General features: G+C 40.8%; 1 protein-coding gene across 2 annotated transcripts; it reads left to right on the forward strand.

Moving 5' to 3' along the window:
* Positions 1-1809: 1809 nt before the first annotated feature.
* On the forward strand, positions 1810-20403 carry kctd5b (potassium channel tetramerization domain containing 5b). Of its 2 annotated transcripts, XM_072678929.1 has the most exons (7): positions 1810-2269; positions 11633-11741; positions 12521-12612; positions 14773-14868; positions 14993-15103; positions 15567-15692; positions 19051-20403. In XM_072678929.1, exons 1-7 carry the CDS (start codon positions 2069-2071, stop codon positions 19078-19080), a joined length of 765 nt encoding a protein of 254 aa, XP_072535030.1. In that variant the 5' UTR covers positions 1810-2068; the 3' UTR covers positions 19081-20403. The 2 variants fall into 2 exon arrangements, with proteins under 2 accessions (XP_072535030.1, XP_072535031.1); XM_072678930.1 differs by lacking the exon at positions 14993-15103.
* Positions 20404-20762: the final 359 nt, after the last annotated feature.

A 20762-nucleotide genomic window follows, 5' to 3' on the forward strand; every position in this document is an offset into this window, starting at 1 on the left:
CCTGCCAGTCCACTGCCCGTGAAATAGGGCAACTTCTGATTTTGCTCCCCTTCCTATGTCACAATAGGAGATATTCAAATTATACTGCCTCCTCATCTGAGTGGCTCCTCCCACAACCTGAGTACTTGTAGGGACAATGTTGGCCCTAGGATGTAAACACTGGGACTGCATCATATGGGTGTACCCATCCTGATTTTCAATTGAAAACCTAAGTGCACCTCCCAGGCACAGCTAGGAGAGCGAGCAAGAGCGATGTGAACTCAAGGTGAAGTAAATGTTAGCTAGCTAGTGCAAACGGGGGCAAACAAACTTAATGTGAGATTTTCTGAATCCTTTTAGTGTTTAGTGTGATGGGTGAGCAGTGGCTTATTATTTAAAGACATACGTCATTTGATAAATATTGCTAGTTTGTTTTTATGACAATGAATGCCATGGCTATGAGTGCAGCTAGTCTAAAAGCAGTCAGGAGTAATTTCAGTGCACGCTGGGCTGCTTTTAGCTGGAAGTCAAATTTGTGGTGGAGATGCAGCTGTGCAACTTATTTTATCTACACTCCCAGGTCACATGACATTTGTGCTAAATTATATAGCAAAAACTATTGTAATGCGACACGCCTGATGCCCTTACTTTTTATCCCTTAATGTTAGAGTCAGTTTTTGTTACTCTGCCTTTAAAACGGATATGTAAATTAGCTCTGTTCTGATTGGCTGCCCTGCTAGACCGATTGTTTTGTAAATATTTCAAGTCCGCTGTTGGGAGAGCCGGGCACAGGTAATTGACCCATTCTGAGAAGTGTCTTGCTAATGCTTTGGGTCATGGTTTTGACTAGGACTTTAACAATGGAGTTTCTTCCTACAGTGGAGTGGCCCATCATGTGATGAGGGCCAGGATGAGGATCAAGGCCCAGTTGATCCTAGGAGTGAAATTCTTACATAAATGGTCTCATTTAAATTTTAACTGGTCTCTAATAGGTAGCAAACCTTGTGGGATCCGACCCGCTCTCCAAGTAACGTGGAAGTATAAAGTGTCAACAGTTAAAACATGCTTAAGTCGATTTTTATTGGGCAGTTTTGTGTATTGAGGATATACATTTTCCTCCACTTATTGGCATGAGAAGAGATTTTAACCAGTTTCCCAAAGCCAAATCAAGAGTCTTCTTTTTTGAATTTACCAAAATGTAAAGCTTTTTTATGTTTAGAATTTTACATTTTAAACATTTAAAGTTGAATTGTAAATGTTAGTTGAACATTATAATCTAAACATATATATTTTTTTTATTTTAAAGATTTTCTTTTAAATTTCATTATTCAAACTTTTTTTAAATGGTCAGATTTTACATACCAACATTTTTAGTTAAATTTAATTTTAAATGTTAGTAATTTTGTTGAATTTTATCACCTAAACATATATATTTAATTTTAGATTTTAAAATATTTTTTGTTTATATTTTGTTGAATAAAAAAAATATTGAATTTAAAATTTTAACCATATTTTGATAAATTGTACATTTATATACATTTAAACAGATGTTATTAATACTTGCATGTCTTTGTGCTTTGATTCATTTTTATGTACGATAACGTAAAATGATATGATCTTATTTAAGAAATAAAATTCGACAAATATTCTTGTTGAGGGATTTACTAGTCTTAATCCATATTAAGACTAAAGTAGAGATCAAGACAAATTTCTCCTGCTTTTATTTATGTGTGATAAATTTCCCCTTTTTTAAATATGAGATTTTTTAAAATCGAGATCTGGCGCCCCCTTGCGGAGCATCCCGGAAAGTCACGCCGACCAGCCCAACACCCAAACTCTTACTCGGAGTCTCTCACTGTTCATCTCGACCTGCTGGAGTTATCAGGCGGGCGGAGCACAGCCGTGCTCTCCGACCGAGGCTGTGATCATCCCGTTTCAACGACAACAGCAGGAGCAGCACGGACGGAGACCAGAGAGCACTTTAGAGACACTTCACTCGTGTTTGTTTGTCCCTCATGCAAAACACCTAGACCGCGTCAGAGTCTGCGTTAGCTGGAGAGCTAACTACTAGGGGGCGGAAAGGGAGAACATGGCCGAGTGTCAGTGCGACGTCTCGGGCTACGGCTCTCGGCGCTGCCCGGTCCGGTCTACCGGAGAGGGCTCGTCCAAGTGGGTGCGCCTCAACGTGGGCGGCACGTATTTCCTGACCACACGGCAGACCCTGTGTCGGGAGCCCAAGTCCTTCCTTTACCGCCTGTGCCAAGCGGACCCCGAGCTGGATTCCGACAAGGTAACGGAGAACGACTTCTTGTGCTGTGGTCGAGTTTAGAGCTCGAGGAGAGGCTGAGCAGCTTCGTGTTCTGGTCCAATTCCACCTTAACTGGGGCAGCAGCGCCTGCGTGTTTAAGGTGGACCGGAAAATTCGAGGAAGAAACTTCAGCGTTAAAACTTTTTAAAGGGATTTATTTCTATACTTTTTATTGTCTGTTTGGAGAAAAGTTAAAAGCATAATCCAGTCTGCAAAAAAGTTCATTCATTCATTTAAATCAAAAAATTAAAATGTCTTAATTTTATATTTTAAACTTATTATTTTAGTACTTTTTAATTCTAAACATTATTTTTAGTCAAATTTTACATATTAAACATTATTTTAGTCGAATTTCAAATTCGAAACACATTTTAGTCCAATTTGTAATTCAACACAATATTTTCAGTCTAATTTTATATTTAAACATTATTTTTAGTCGAATTTTGCAATGTAAGCATTTTAGTTCATTTTTAAATTCGAAACATTATTTTTGTCTAATTTAACATTTTAAACATTTTTATATATTTTATCATTTTGTTTATATATTTTAAATGTAAATATTTACATTTACATTTCAAACAAATTCTTTTGACATGTTAAATTGTAAACATTTTTTGTCAAATTTCAAATTCTAAACATATTTTAGTCCAATGTGTAATTCCTACCATTATTTAAACAGATACATTATTAATACAGTTATCTTCTTTGCTTCAAGTAATATAAACATCATTTTTTGATGTATGATAATGAAGAATATGATCTTGTTTGAGAAGATCATTTTGGACAAGGAAATTCATGGTAAGGGATGTATGACACAGCTTATGACACATTTGAGTGAATTACAGGTAATGTTGCTAATGTTTAAGAATTCAGGCTGAAATGGCCTTTTCTTCACCCTCTAAATCATCATGTTTACTTTCGGATGAAACAGTGTCAGTATTGACCTGTGGTCTAAGCTCATCCAGGTCCTACAAGTCTGGGATGACTGAGTGCTGCAGGAAATTCCAGTCCTACATTTTGCATGGTCTCAAATCATCCATTCAGCCATGAGAAAACAGCACACATCAGCTACTGAGATGCTCCTTGTTCTCGTCTTGAATCAGAAGCTGAGATGAAGACCAGCTGCTGTGTGGAGACGTTTTGGACTGAGGTCACCTCTGTCTTCATTTATCTATAAAAATACGCTCAATCCTTTCCACTTATATAAAGCTGTCTGTGAAATGGTGTGTGGTATTATACATAGCTTCACAGAGGGTGTGGGGAATGGAACGTTATATGGACAAAAGTATTGGGACATCAGCTTATTCATTGTTTCTTGCAAAATCAAGAGAAGAATCAAGAGTTTTGTCTCTCATTGTTTTGTGGGTGCAACTGCCTCTACTTTCCAGTAAAGGGTTTCTACTAGTTTTTAGAGCATTGCTGTGTAGATATGATCGTATTCAGCGTCAGGAGCTTTAATGAGGTCAGGATGTTGGATAAACACCAGCCCACCTCATTCCCAACTCCCTGACTCCTCCCATAATATTGGATGGAGCACCAACCATCATTCCACAGCTTGATGCTGGGGGGCTGTATACCCCTCTAGCCTGCGCTAAGCATGGTGCCAATAGGTTCATGTGAATCTGCTGTAGGGAGCCCTGTTTTATTGGCAGCCCTTCTCTAAAGGCACTAGACAAGCTGTGTGTGTGCATTTGCAACGTTCTCAGCAACGGGTGCAGCATAAAGTAGCCCAATGTGTGCATTAGAATGGGTGTCCACAAACATTTGGACATGTAGTGTATGCAGCGGTGTCTTTTCCTGAATAACTACTGGGGGTGGGGTAAGGCTGAGGCTGGGATTTCTTTGGGGGGGGATCTGGTCTTAATGGGGTTGCCCATATGGCTGTTCTGTACTGAAAGCAGCTTTGCTCTCGGATGGGTAGCAGCCTACTGTGAACACACAGCCCCTCTCTTCTCCTCGAGAACAAGGGTCCTTCTGTGACGCCCAGGAGGCCTTGCTCCTTCCATCTTTGCTGTGATTGGCTGGACGCGCAGGACACGCCACTGCGAATGGTTTAAGGGCTCTGTGATGGCCCTGCCGATGATCTCACCAGTGTAATTCAGCAACGTCTGGCTTAGTTTGCTTGAAAGTCACCCTGAGATCAGAAAATGACCTTTTTGCATATATATATATTATATTAAACCGAATTAGTTATGTCATTTAAAAGACTTTGAATGGTCTGTAATCGCCATCTAAATGTAATGACCTTTGGCCGCCTCTACAGAAAACTCCGCTAGGTAGGGGGAAATGATATTAACCAAGATGTCTTGGTCAGTATCCATGGGTATCGGGCCGATATTAGACAGAAATGTTGGATTGGATATCAAAGAGGTAATAAGAATAATGCCACTGCGACTCTTTAACCAGTCTGATGAGTTGTGCGCTCTGTATTTCTTCCTGTGGGGTAGCAGAAAGTAGTTTGAGCATAATGGCCCATACTCAATGTATGTGAAGCACCTCTCTTTAAAAACTAGGAAAAAATGTCTGATCTGTATCAGATACCAGGCCATTTTCAAGTGTTTCAGTATCAGACAAAAAGAAGTGGTATCCTGGTAGCCAGCTCTACTACCCAATAATATCAAGTTTCACCACCCCAATCCGACCACCCTAACCTGTCGTCAATTGAAATTTTTTTGAGACCTAGGAGACCTTCCCTACTCCCGTTTCCTCTGGACTACGTCATGCTAATGGAAGGAAAGTGTGTTAGGAATCAAGACAGAAAAGGCCTGGTGTTTAAACATTGTTCTGAAGGAAAGTTGAGGGGGAAAAGCATTAGATAGACCTTAGAGGCTCTTCTGCTTCAGCCTAAGTCATAAATGTTTGAGAACTGGATCTCCGCGCCCCAGAAAGTGTCTGGCAAAAGTCAAGCTATAACTGAATGTGTTGTTTACACGATCACATAAATAGTCTCTATATAAAAGTGGGGGCTTAGAGTCCACTAAGTCATGGCTGGTTCAAATCTCTGGTCATGATGCTTGCCATCAGCAGTCGGAGTCTAAGAGAGCACAGTTATCAGCACAGACATCTGTTGGCTGTTGTCAAAGCTGAGCTTCTCTTTCTTCAAAAAGTGTCGGTGGTGTCAGAGGAGACGTCCTAGTCTTCACCTTCCCAGTGCTGGGGGGCATTGCTTGTGATAGGGGGAGTTCACACACCCAGGGATTTAGGTAATTGGCCTTAAATATTTGCAGTTTACTGTCAATATATATATATATATATATATATATATATATATATATATATATATATATATATACACACTATAGGGATCAAGGAGTGGATGATATGTTTGATTAATATTTACACATCAAACTCTTTTGAATCCTAACGGTGATGGCTTAGTAGGGGTACGCGATCATAAAGTTGTATTGTTGAGCAACAAGGGCAGGGCTAAATGAGGGAACTGATATGAAATACAGAGGCCTAACAAACACATGCCGTCATACACAATTGCAAAATGGATTGCCGTTAAGCTGTTATGATCCAGACCAGTTCGGATCTTGCATCCCATCCCTGGTAAGTAGGTCATCGTGGTACTGAGTGGAGCAGCTTGAACCGAGAAGACTGACATTCCCTTTTTGTAGAAAGCAGAGCTTAAGCATACTTCTGAACTGAGACTGGGCTTTTGTGAGGTTGCTCAGTAAACTCTCTGTCAGTCTTAAGATCCTCTGGATGACCTCGGGTGAAGGTCGCCGCGATGTAAACCACAAGAATCTATTAGGTTTGTATTTGCTGAAGGTAAAGAGAAGCTCAGATATAAAGCCCGGAACTTAAGACAGAACGCAGATAAATATAAAACATGCATAATATGCAAAAATACAGGAAGCAAAGTAGTCTGAATGAGACAATTCCCCTGAATGGAATAAATTCAAGCAATTTAAAAATGACCAGGAGTGAGTTTAATAATGTTATTTATCATTTATAACATAACAAGCTATGGGAGTTCACCTTATTTCAAAGTTGAGCCTTTGTAATTTGTTCAACTCCCATAGAACTCAATTAAATTGCAAAATACATATTACACATATTATGCACACATGCCTCGACTGGCGGACAAAAACCTTAATTTATAATAATTATAATAATCATAATAATTTATGATGAACAAATTCTAGATCAACAAAATCAACTTTAATATATCCGTTTCTTCCATGAAAATATTGTGCCCTGTATCTCATATTTCTGAGGCGTTTGCAACCAGTTAATCCGAGCGGTGTTGTGCTAATTCAGCAAGCTAGCCATGTCAAGTCAAGTCAAGTCAAATTTATTTGTATAGCGCTTTTTACAGCGGCTGTCATCACAAAGCAGCTTTACATAATTAGTAATTAGTAAAAGACAGAGACAAAGAAAAAGAAATAACGTAAGACATGAAGAATCAAAGCCAACGGCGACAGTGACAAAGAGAAACTCCCTCAGAGCTGGAGGAAGAAACCTTGGGAGGAACCAAGACTCACATCCTCCTCTGATCAGAACTATTTAAACATTAATGATAAAAATGACCAAACCAGATACAACAGATAGTTAATAGTGGTGATATTAATAGTGGCAGATAGTGAAGAGTCCATTTAGGTTTTAACATGGTCATTAAACAGGTAGCAGTGGTAGGAGGGTGGGAGGAACGATGGTCGGACTGGTAGGTGGCAGCTGGTCTGACGCAGGTAGAGGGGACCTCAGCGGGCAATCATCCAGCAGGCTTGACCCTCCATCCTTTAAGATCCACGGAAGACGAGCGTCCAGGCTTTTTTCTGTCCTGGCACCGAAGTGGTGGAACGAACTTCCCCTGGGTGTCCGAACGGCAGAGTCGCTCACTGTCTTCAGACACGGACTGAAGACCCAGCTGTGCTTTGGTGAAGTGTAGTTAAGTTATGTGTTCTTGATAGTGACTTTTGTATTTAGTAGTATCTAAGATTAGAGGTATCTTTTGGATCCTAGTCTATACAAACTAGCTAAGGATATTTTCTGAGTGAACAGTGAAGCACTTTTGTACGTCGCTTACATGTAAATTTACACAAAGACAAAGCACTGAATTGAACACTGGAGGTGCTGTACCAAGATAAACAGACTCAAAGAAAGTCGAAAAATTATTTCATAATATTGCTCAGGATCACACCTACACCCAAAGTTAATAAATATGTCCCCGGCAGATCTCCAGTTTATAAAAAAATGGACAACACAGTTTCTTGCGCAGATCTTCACACCGACTCTAGAGTCGACCGTCATGTCTCTAAGCATTTGATTGGCCCTTTTTGTTGACTGGTGGGACTTGAACTGTAAACGGACGCCATGTTGAGCGCTACGAGAACTCCCATTCATATTTCAGTCAGTGATCAGTCTCCTCATTTATTAAGTCTCCAGTTGCGTTTGGAAGCTCTTGGTGAAAACGGGACCACTTTGTCCTGCCTCTGCCACCATAAACTACGAACCATAAAGAAGATTATGGTACCAGATCCTTTTGGAAGAGAAGTAGGTCTTATTTGTTTAGAACATTATGGTTTGAGGAACACGTGAATTAGCCTAAATACATATAAAATCTATCTGATTATAATTTCTTTTGCTAAACAATCACTGATGTAGCTTGATGCATCTAGGGGTCAGACGTCATTTTGGCATCTATAAGATCGTGTTTTAAGATCAGCAGCATCACAGTCTTTTGTCTGGTAAGTCTTCCTCTGCTTGGACATGATTTGTTGTTTAGCGCTGGTTAATTCGGTCAATACACAAATGAGTAGTTTTTTGGGGTTTTTTTTGTAGAAGCTCTTTATGAGCGGATTTATTCATGCTTGGGAAGGTTTTATGAATGAGGCAAATGGCGTTTGGTGCTATGGTGTTTGAGGCTCCGGTGCGTCCTCATGGGTTGCCTCCTGTCGTCTCACATCCTCTCCCGGCCTAATCTCGCCCAGTAATCTCAAAATAACCCTAATCCACAACAATCCCTTATAATCTCGCTCTTTGGGGCCTTTAACCCAAAAAGAGATATGCAGTGAGATTAATATCTACCCTCTTTTTGAAGATTTGTATTTTTTAAGCAGTATTACAGCAGCCTTTTACGCAAGCATGGCTATGTTTATGGAATGCAGAATTTGAGCCAGAAACACTGAATAATGGTGCTGTTGGAGAGCTCAGTTGCCTATAATGTTCTCATTGTATTGGGTGTTTTGGGGTATGTTTTAGGGCTGTGTATTGGCAAGAACCTGGCGATATGACATGTACAATTATACAAGGGTTACAATTCATTATATTGCAGTGTATTAGGATACTGCAAGAAAGACGGATGTCAGATATACTGTAACAAGATATCATTTTGTCCCCAGACTTGGTCTCAAAAGACTTTCAGGAGGCCAAAAGTTCAATTTTTAAACATAAACTTAAAGCTAAAATCACATGTACGTAATTATCCAATGTTTTGGGTGGTGTTGGTGGTGATTGTGGTGGGGGTGTTGGTGTTGAGCTTACCTGGGATTCAATCAAACATTCACGTGAGGTGTTACATTTTTGGAAAGCTGTCATAGGATAACAACACACCACATTATGTATAAATCTGGGTAAAAGAAAAGCTTTACTTTTTATCTGAAGACCTCTGAAGACCTCTACAACACTTATCTAGTGGTCAAGGCTCAAACACAACACTAAATGAACCACTGTCTGCCACCAGTCTGGCCATGTAAATTCTTAATTAAAAAGTCATACTGTATTTTTAAGAATTAACACAGTATTGCAAAAAGTAATATCACAATGCTTTAATATATCGATATTTTCATACACCCCTAGTATATTCATGTCAGGCACATACCATCTTACCGCCCTAGGCAAAATACTGTGCCACTCGCTCTTTAAATATTTTAAACAAACAGATTTTTAGAAAATAAAACAACAGTTTTACACTTTAATATTACATGGTCAGTTTGAGCTAATCGCCTCAAATTATGGCTGCACAATATAGGGGCATAAAACTGACATTGCGATATTTTGTTGTTTTGCGATATTAATAAATACAGGAATTTCCACCAGAAGCCAAAGATTCAACATATTATGATATTAGTAATGGACTCTCTGTATCCAATATTGGAGTAAAATAAGTGGTATTGCCTCTGGTAGATCTGTCATAGAAAATATGAACAGTGTGAATTATCTAGTTTAACGTTTGAAACAGTATAATTTGACATTATGAAGAAATTTGAATCTGCCCTGATCCTGGTCCGCTACATGGATCGGTAAATCCGAAGCTATCAGTACCTAAATCTTTGGCCATAAAAGTTGTGATGGAGTTTGTAATTTGCTTTACCTTTCTGAGTTGGGTGGAAGCCTTGACATTGCTTGCTCTATGCCCCTCTGATGAGCAGCAACAAAAAATGTCCGGTTGTAGTTGCGGTCAATCAGAGCCAAAGTGCTTGCACACATTAGCTTTTAACCACTTAAATGACCAGTGGTCAGCTGGAGGGCTGAACATCTTATTACGCACTTCTATTACCAAGGAATAGCCCCACCACTTAGTCCCATTAGTCACTTAATAATACAGTAATACAGTGTGTACTAAGCCATGGTGCACTATTTTAATCTTTTGGTGAGCCATCATCCGGGCCCCGCGCAGTCAGTGTGTCTTTGCTATCGTAACGACGGGAAAAGGGTGTGTTTTGGGCCTGAGGTGCAATAACCAATCAGTGTGTCACTTGCCATTCCCTTCAAGAGCCAGGAGCCTGTCTAGGTTGTTTTCAGCCAGTGGCGCACCTGTTTTTAATTGCCAGAAATTGACCTCCTCATTTCGACACCACCACGCCCATCGGCACAGATATATTTGCAAGCACTGTTGCTATGTAAACAATGCTGAGCGCTTCGAACTCCGGGCTATTGATGACAGGTTTGTGGGTTCGATACCCAGGCTCAACAAACTGCCACTTTTGGGCCCTTGAGGCATGCCCTTAACCCTCTCTGCTCCACAGGCACCCGGAGTGATGGCTGTCCACCAGTCCGGGCACATGTGCTCACTGTCACTGTGTGCGTTGGATCACTGGTGTGTCCGATAGTAATTGTGAATATGCTGGTCTTGTCTTGTCTTTACTATGGTTGAAGCTTAAAACTATTTATTATTGAAAAAATATGAAAATAGTGATTTTTATTATGAAATAATCTATTTTCTCTATTAATCCATTGACTGTTTGGTTGGTTAAAGCTCTGAAAATGTTCTGTTTGTCTGCATTTATTTTCCAATACCGGTATTAAACTATTAAACAAATGTACACTGTACACAATACCACCATATACCTAAAAAGTGGTATGTCGCTGCAACCCTAGTGCATAGCACACACTGTCCAGCGTTGCACTTCTGCAGGAAGAAGCTCGGCCTCTGATGGGCAGGCTTGTCAGAAAAGAAAAGAAAAGAAAAAAAAAGACGTCATCCTGTAATTTTGCCTTACGTTCCTCCTTGTTTAGGGCCCTTGAATGCACCAGCAAAACACACAATGGTAATCTCAGCATCTGCTGTTTTTACACTCCTCCATCTGCGGGTGTTTTCCTTTAGAATACCTTCAGAGGCTCATCTCGTCTGTGGTTCTTGCTGTGTTTCCGTGCAGAGTGTAGATTTTCACTTTGTGTGTGTGCGTCTGTGTTTTATTTATGAATCACGCCTGCCATTAAGGAGAGAGCCGGTGTACTGAAGCAAACACGCACCACTCTGTGCATTAATCTTTAACTGCATTTAAACTCACATTCTCTCAGCCTGACTCTCCTACTGTCGCCGGGACGGACACTTCACAAAGTGTGCGACACGGAGCAGGGGTCATGATGCAATGTGATGCTTTACGATATGCAGGAGAAATGTATGTATTTATTTATTTATTTATTTATTTTTATCATCAGATAGGACATTTTGGTAAGATTCCAGATACCACAGCACCACAATTATTTGGGATGTTAAGTGCAGTCCAAAAGCTCCACTCATACAAAGGAGAGTGAGTGTTCTACCACAGACTCACACCAGCACCTTCACAAATATGATGTATCTGCATGTTACTTGTCTTACTGCATTTGTAACCCTACAGAAACAAATGTTACATTTCCCTGATCTCCAATTTCCATAATCCAGGGGGATGAGTTCCAAGTTCTGTTCAGTTCTTTCCATCTTCTAAAAACATATGAGCATCGACAGATACACACATAAAAAATATTGGACGTCGACATCTGCCCATATTTCCCATTTTGGCGCACCCCCCTTTTTTTTTTATTTCTCTTCCCTTGCATAACTCATGTGCTGTTCTCTGGCTGTTGGTTAAAATTTAATGTGTGTGTGTGTGTCTCCTTTTCTCTCCCTGGCAGGATGAATCGGGGGCGTATTTGATCGACAGAGATCCAGTGTATTTTGGGCCTGTGCTAAATTACCTGCGACACGGAAAGCTCGTCCTCAACAAGAATCTGACTGAGGAAGGTACCTACGAACATATGCTTATGGAAAACAGGGATCATATGACTGTTTGTATCATTATCATTGTTCGAGATGGACCCATCAGTGTTTTTTTGGGGGGCAATACCTATTGACGATTGACCAATGAGTAGATGAGAAGATGAGAAGATGCAATGTCCTGGAATCATGGAATCAACCATAATTAAACATGTGGAGCTTGAAGCACTTGCTGTGAGAGCTACTGAATTCCCATGCAGAACTGTACTGTCTAGCTCAGAGCCAAAAAGTGGTGTTTGTTAGCTGCACTGTGTGCTCAGTGGTGTAATCTTAAAGGGTTATACATTCTACAGAAGTTTGCATTTGATACAGTTAAAAAAACGAGTACAACGCTGTTCTTAATGGGTGTCTGCAGACATTCGCAAGCTCCCTAGTTCCGCCTAGTACGAGGATCTTTCAGCGTCCTGTGGCCGAGGAGCCTTGCACAGAGCCACTGTAATCCAGAACTTGCAAATGTGATCTGATCGGCTGAGTTAGAGACATCTAGTTAGAGACGTCTCTAATTATTCTTGTTAATGAGTGCCATCAAGTTGACCCTTTCTAACTACTGTTAGAGTCTGTCGGTTTATGAATGGCTTGTTGATGATAGTCCTTATTTGAACATCACTAAAACACTTGGCTGTAGCACTGTACAAGATGTTAGCTAGTCACCAATGTCATTTATTTCCCATAATTGAGTAAAGTTCTTTTTTACACATCAAAATAGAGAGTCTTCAGCTGTTAACAATAAAGTATGTGGGTTTCAGGAGCTCTGGAAGAGGCAGAGTTCTACAACATCACCTCATTAATCAAACTCATCAAGGACAAAATCAGAGAACGAGACACCAAGACTGCACATGTGAGTAAATGCAAACGCAATACAGGGGCTTCCACTTTATGTACTGTTTGTAATTGTTCAGATTAATGCACTAATAACATCCACAGAGCTTTCTGCCAGCAGCTCATTTAGCTAGTTGACTTATAGCAATAAAATAATTCACATAAAGATCATGTAGGTTTTCCTTTATCCAATGAAAAAGCTGGAGGCTGGGATTGATGTGTTTCAAGCAAGAATTTTAGAAGGGCTTTGTGATTATTGTTATAATCATTTAATTTTAATATAATACAACATTATAATTGACAATCCAAATATTTGTAGTGCACAAATCATATACAACGTTGTCTAACTGGGATTTCGATCTGCCATGTGAAGGCAAAACCTCAGTTTTATCACCGTCAAGCCCAATAAGGGTCACGGTTTTTGCATATGCACCCTCAGTGCTACCATGTTCGTGGCTACCAAAGTTGCTGGCTTTTGTTTTTTGTTGTTTAAGAATTGGATCGACACTGACTGGCTAAAACCACTGGAATATGACATTATTAATTATCTAATATATGTCCAAAATGTTTGTGGACATCCCTTCTAATGAATGCACTCTGCTACTTTACATTTCACCCACTGTTGACACATATACCAATAGAAAACCAATAGAATAGGTAAGCTGGAGCAGGTAAACATGAACCTATTGGCAGCATGCCTAATGCCAGGGGTGGGCTAGAGAGGTATAAGCATTTAGCCCCAGCATTTAGCTGTAGAGCAGTGGAACTGTGTTCTCTGGAATGATGGTGTTTCCATAGTAGGGGAGTTTGGGATGAGGTTGGGTGCTGATCATCCAACATCCTGAGATCCTCAAGATCTAGTAGATAGTCTTTCTCTGGACAGTAAAAACAGTTACTCCAACTAGTGTGGGATTAACTTCCTTTTTTAAAAACCATTTACTTTGGGGGGAAAAAACAATGAATAAGCAGGTGTCCCAGTACTTTTGTCTATGTAGTGTATCAAGCAGTATTAGTGGTTATCAGAATTGTTGGCCTTTTTAAATTGGAATCATTTAGATTGGTTTGGCTCTGACTGTATATGGCAGATTTTCTTTTGGTTGGCTTTTGGTGTTACGTTTTTAGCCTGTTAATAATGGTGTGAAAAATGAAAGCAGTATATGAATATTGTTTTAATGTTTTGCTGTCAATTCCCACAAGCAAAAGCATTCTCCAGACATAACAGTGCAGAAAAGAAGCACATGATGCAATAAACTGAAAAAAGACATTTCAGATTATCAATATTTCTATTGCCTACATTATCAAATAGTTTAAACATTATTTTTACAACATTATTTACAGAAAAATCAATCAGTAATACAAAAAAACAGTTGCTGTATTATCGTGCCATAACTCCATACTACATAATTAGTAAGAAGGAAAAATGATCACCTGATCAACTCTCAAGACAGATGCCGTGAAATGAAATGACTGTAAAGAGATAATCACAGTCTGTTATTTATCTATTAATAATCTTTCAGTTTGAACTCTTTAAGGGTGTGATTATACTTTGTAGTCCGGTTCTTGTGGTCCAGACCAAGCAGGAAAACGATACACAGTTCCATTTTAGTCCTGGTTTGCTTTGCGTTCATACTGACATAGTTACAATCGGACCAAAAGAAGGGAAAAAGTGGAGATAGAGGTCTTCAAAATTTAAAATCATGTCATCTTGATATCATTAATAAAAAAGTACTTTGGTCATGTGCTAATTGTACGTTAAAACTGTAAAATATGACTGCATCCCAAGTCTCACACATCTTTACATTACTGACACAACTAGAGTAATAAATGCTGTCTACTGGTGACTACGTTTAGTGTGTGGTTTAGGACACAGCCCCGCTAGACCAAAGCATCAGGTAGAATTGGGCAGGTCTCAAAACATAGGCAGGTGTGCACAGAGACCCATCCGTGATAAGACAGGCAGATTAAGACATCATGATGGTGGTGGAGCGAGTGGGCAAGGCCCGCTCGTTTGGGACGCCCCAGAGTTGGAAAGCAGCGTTCACACTTACTCTAAGCTGTCAAGTAGAAACACAGTCTTAAGTCTTAAGCTTTGAATATCTCATATCTGTTAGTGTAACACTCTTTCCTAAGGCTAAAACCACTGGAGTATGACATTCTCTCTCTTACCCCCCCTCTCCAGACTCCGGTGAAGCATGTGTACCGGGTGCTGCAGTGTCAGGAGGAGGAGCTCACCCAGATGGTCTCCACCATGTCGGACGGCTGGAAGTTTGAGCAGGTAAGAGAGAGGGTTTGCGCTTGTTCGTTCGCTTGTCCCTCCTTTCTCGCTCGCTTCCTCGGGTCTGGCTGAAGAGCAGTGTGTGACAAGGGGCCCCGCCCTGTGCTCTGATTGGTTCTTTCAGCTTGTCAGTGTAGGTTATGGGCGAGCACAGAAGTCAGAGTTTCTCCTCATTGTGTCTCGGGAAGTGAAGGGGGAGGAGTCGAGTCAACCTCACCCCGCCCACAGCGGAGAGGTGTGTTGCAGAATCCCATCGTTCCCACCTTGTGTCCTCCTGCCGGCCGCTGCATGACCCGTCCATGCCCACCAGCTGCTGTGATGATGCTGCTGCTGGTGTTGTTTCTGTCCCTGTGGTTGTTGGCTGTGGTGTGGATTAGGTGTGTGACTGGCAGTTTGTTAAGCATGTGTGCGCATGCCTATTCTGTGAGTGTATGTGTGTGTGTGTGTGTGGTTGGGTATATGTTCTGTGAATTCCTAGCAACAGGGCCGCAGTCACGCAATATGGGCATGTCTGAGCATGTTGTCACTGTCCCACAGCAGTGTGTGTGTGAGCACCACTGCCTTTCACTGTTTACTGGGTCTGATTTAACACTGATTTACTGTTGTTGTTGTTGTTTCAACTCAACTGTCTAATAATGCAACAGATTCAAATTGTACTTATCTATGTTTTTTTTGTGTGTGTGTGTGCGTGTGCACAGCTGGTCAGCATCGGCTCTTCCTATAACTATGGTAACGAGGACCAGGCAGAGTTCCTGTGTGTTGTCTCCAAGGAGCTTCACAACCAGACATATGGGAACAACAGTCAACCAAGTGAGAAAGCCAAGGTAAGCTTTGGTTGTGTGTGGGTCTGTATGTTTTAGGGGTTTAGCTGTTTTTTTTGTGGGTGGGTGCTGGGTAGATTACCCCACTTTAGAGGCGGCATCCGCTGTTGTTTTATTTAAATGTTTTATTTGAAATATTTAATAATAGAAATTGATAGAAATAGTCAGCACTGGACTAACTGTGTCTCCCGTGTCCCTCTACACTGGGGCTGAATGTCCAATGGCTCTCTACTCCCAGTGTAATGCAGCAGAGCATTTTATTGGGTACACATACTTAACCATGCAATTACCTAATCAGCCAGTCATGCGACAGCAGTTCAGTGTATAAAAAAACCCTGTATAAGCAAGTCTGTTCATATGACGGCCATCTTTGCAACGCCTCAGGGCAGTCATTTCCAGTCATATGAGACCAGGCTTTTGTCTCTATGAAATGGGGAGAGAACAAAATACAATTTTAGAACCACATTTTAAATAATTAAATCTAACAATAACCTAATGGATAGATTGGAGCGTGACCGATAGCCATGTTGAGTAGAAAAGTATTTCAGCATGCACAACATGTCACACTTTGACGAGCTACAACAGCAAACACCTGTGTTCCACTTCTGTCAGCTAAGAGCAGAAAGGTGAGGCTGCAGTGGGCACAGGATCACCAAAGCTAGACTAACTAGCTAATGAAGACTAGATATAACCTGGTCTAAGGTTAACTTTGGAGCACTGTTGGCCTGTTAATACGGATGATAATCAGATAATTATTGCAAATAATAATGATGAATGAACGCACAGCACATCAGAGTATGGTTGCAGCTACTTCCAACATTACAAGCCACCATGTCACAAAACAGAAGTGATCGAAGACTGGTGTCATAAACGTGATGGTGTGTTCAGTGTTCCTCAGTGCTGCTCACCAGATCTGAATCCATCTGAATTGTGTGACGCAGTCTTGTCAACATAGACCAGAATCAGGGCCCCGGGTGGTCCAGCGGACTAAGGCTGTCACTGTCACTGTGATCAGAGGATCACTATCATGTAGTATCGTATCCTATCATGGCAGCCAGGGCCTCGAGAGAGCGCAATTGGCCTTGCTCTCTCTAAGGTGGGTAGATGGCGCTATCCCCCACATCACTCTAGTGCGACTCTGGCCGCCACTGACATCTGCTAGCCGTTGGGTCAGAGCCGGGTATACGGCGCTTCCCTCTAGGCACGTTGGTTGCCTGGTGACGTCCCATCGGCGGTACTACAAAAAATAGGTGTGATAGGCTACGCACGTGTGGGAAGGGGCATGTGTTGGTCTCACCCTCACTAGTGTCTGGGGTGTGGCGGGTTGGATAATTGGCATTCTAAATTCGGGAGAAAATGGTTAAATGGTTAATAATGTATTAATATATATATTTGAAAAACAAAAACATAGACCAGAATCTCAAAGTAATGTTTCCAACATCTTGAGAAATCCATGCCACAAATAATTGAGGCTGTTTTGAGAGGGAAGCCCTACCTGGGGTTGGTGTAGTATTTCTAATAAAGTGCTCGATGAGTGGTTGCCTTAAAAATAAGGGCCCATATGTGTAATAAGAAGTGACTTGTGTTTAGACACAAGTGTACAATTTCCAGCACAAATATATAGTGCAGTTTTATATTGCAGATTTACAGTAAATCACAGGAACCTTTTAGTCTATTAGTAATCTGTCCAGTGATGTATTTACACTTTACACTTCTACATATTCATACTGTCATATTGTCTCAAATTATTACCACAGTATGAAGTCATTACCATGTAATGTAGTACAGAGTAATGGTCCTCTGTTTATGTGACTGTACAATCACATCCTTCATTATGTTAAAACTGAGGTCACAGACAGTAAATGACCGTCAGTCTGCCAGTTACAAATTGCTGTGAATCAGGAGAAAGAAGCTGGTTACCATTAGCTTAAATAGTAGCATGGTGACATTCTGCTCTCCATAGAACAAGCTGAAGTCTCGCTGACTGAAACCCTAGTTATAAGAGCTTTGGCGGGAATGACTCAGAACAAGCAACTAATGTTGGACAGACAGAAAGCTGAATTTAAAGATTTTTTTTCATGGTGTCAGTTCTGCAGCCCATTTGCCCACAGTGTTTTCAACTGTTTTCGGCACATTTAGTAGGCTGGTTTATCCAGGTTTGCTTGCTTTCCCTTATTCAAACTCGCCGTTGCTAAACGCGCAACTATAGCGGGCCTGTTTTTTTTTTTTCAGCCGTTTTCATAGCGTGACCCCACCTGTCAGTGAGGTCCCACAGCTCCCCCATCTTAAAGGCACATGAATGAATAAGCTATTTTGGCCCTGTACTAGATAGACAGCAGTAATAATAACTGCGGCGAGGACGATACAGAGCTCAGCATCACTGTATTGTGGTAATATGATTATGGTTCACTGCTCTAGTACTACATTTATTTAAATATACGTTACAATAAAATATTATTACGTCATTATTATGTGTGCATTTACTTAATGTTTTGTTTGAGTGGAACGGGTGTGCACATTTGAATCATGTTCAACTGGCCAAAGTTTGGGCACCCGTTTTCTCGCATAGCTGTTCACAGTGACAGAAATCCCAAACTTTTGCATGGCACTTTCCTTTTCAGCACACTTTGCTCCAGTGTAGTTCTAGATGTTAAGAAAGATACGTGGTCGGCCCCTCAGTTCAAACAAAACCTGTGTTTTACTTCATACATTGATGCGCGGAACATCACAGCCCATTATCAGCACAGTGGTTTTTAGTGGGGGAGCTTACTACACAGTCGTACAGGTGATGTTCCTGCCTAAACACCTGATTCAACTCGGCAGTTAATTACCAGGTTTAGTTGTGTTAAGGCAGAGAAATCCGTACAATCTCCACATGGACGGGAGGACGCTCTATGGGTGTTCTGTGATTGGAACAGCAGTGTGGTTCGAACCCCATCTTGGGATGTTTGGCTGTCCCTATGCATCCTCAATAACACAGCCCGACATTTCGACTGTACTTGCTTAGATGCGGAACCCCCGGAATGGAACAGTGCTTGGGCTGCGACTGATGACCTTTTTTTACATGTCGACAAAAACACAAGTACAGACGAGCATGCAGACTGAGAATTCCTCCTCCTTCCTTTCCTCACCCCTAGGGAGTTTGTTGTAATGAGGCAGGCATAGATGTGCATTAATCACAGATTTTTACAGTGATTCCTCCAATCAGACTTAAAATAGTTTAATAAATAAATAAGAATTTATAATAATTGTATTGTACTTTTTTGAAAAGCTGTGTGTGCGTTTCTGATTTGACTGGTAATTATACTGTATATACCTCCTCTTATAGTCTTAATGTGACATTACATTGTCTGTCTCTCAGATTCTTCAGGAACGAGGGTCCAGAATATGAGCTTCTACAACGCTCCAACATATCAGCACTCAAACCTGAACATTCCACGAGCATGTGCAGAACACGGATGCGCAGATTGCGCACAAGGAACACACGGACCACACAGACCATGCACACACACACTCCAGCACTGAGCTGGCCTACCGTAGCCTAGTCTCTTCATGCAGCCGATTCCAAATGATTCATTCCAACACTAAAGGCCCTGCACAGTGATTTGGACCTCACCACGTCATTTCAGAATTCTAGGGAAGTTCTTCTTTAGCTTGCTTTCTTGTCCTAAACAATACAGCTGTGAGTTTATCTACAAAGAATCCCAAAATAAATGTTTAATAAAAGAGTGGTAGGTATGAATATTAATAAAACCACACAGGGCACCATTTTTTCTGACCAAATGAAATGCAGTCATATGTTAATGCATTCAGAAGCGATACAGGTTCACTGTGCAAGACCTTTAAACCATGATATTTTGTTTTTAAATCCAAGTGACTTAAACTCCACTTTTCACTTATGACTGTTATGTAAAAGAGGAGTTAGTGACTAATCTAAATCTCAGGGATCTGATCCACATTTGGAGGGGGGAGAAAAACAAGCAATCGCTTCTCTTAATCACTCTGTCCCTGCAGGCCTTAACCCAGCCTTCTGTAGCGTCCCTGCAGTAGCTCTCTATCCAGTAAATCCATGTATGAACGCAACGTTTCATAAACTGATGTTCATTATAGAAAGTTTAGGAGTTCAGGATTCCTTTGGGGAGCCGATTCAACTGCATTGCAATTCCATGAAACCTCAATTGGATTTGGAGCTTAACATCAGTTTCTGGACTGGATAAAAAGAATTAAATGAATTGTATTAGTAGCACTATCTGAATATGTAATACTTAATGTTGGGTTATTATTATTATTATTATTATTATTATTATTATGCATTAAAATAGAGACGTGTTGTACCCCTTTATTACATTTTTATGGCACTTTAACACTTTCTTCACCTGACCAATAGAGTGAAAATTCTACATAACAGGTTTATTAAAAATAAAACTGGGAGGAAAGGCAATCATTTTGATCTCAGTGTTTGTATTTACTCAAACACACTTCCTGACTCCACTTTAGATCTATTTTGGACTCGACCTGCTCTCCAAGATCGTTCTATGTACCTTCAATAATACCCCATGAGCTAATCCTGTACTCTCGTTGAAGCCTTTCTGTACGCACACACACACACGACTGATGTGTTTCAGTTGCTGCTGAGTCACATCCCTCAAAACAGCACAGCACACATACACGAGCTGTACACAGACTGTTATGCTATAAACCCCTTTTTAACAAACCTCTCTGTGCCTCTGTGTGTTTCTTTGTCAAGCTGCCACTATGTGAAGGCGCTAGAGGGCGCTCCCAAACCAGTCCAGCAATACAGTTCATAAGGAGCTTTTTGCGCACATTTCTCGTAATATACGTAAATAATTCAGTCTTATAAACCTCAATGTCGTAAAACTACGGCTGTAATAGTGTGAGCGCTGTTAAACCCCTTATGAAGTTCCAGGACTAATAACACTAGCTGTGTCCGGAGCTGTGCCCTATTCACTACATAGTGCACTACTTCGAGGTTCACTATAACGATCCCACAATCCACCGCAGTAAGTAGTGTACAAACGATGTACGCTAGCAGACATGGGAGACCCCATGTTC

This window comes from Salminus brasiliensis, chromosome 5, assembly GCF_030463535.1.
Source record: "Salminus brasiliensis chromosome 5, fSalBra1.hap2, whole genome shotgun sequence".
NCBI classification, from domain to species: domain Eukaryota; kingdom Metazoa; phylum Chordata; class Actinopteri; order Characiformes; family Bryconidae; genus Salminus; species Salminus brasiliensis.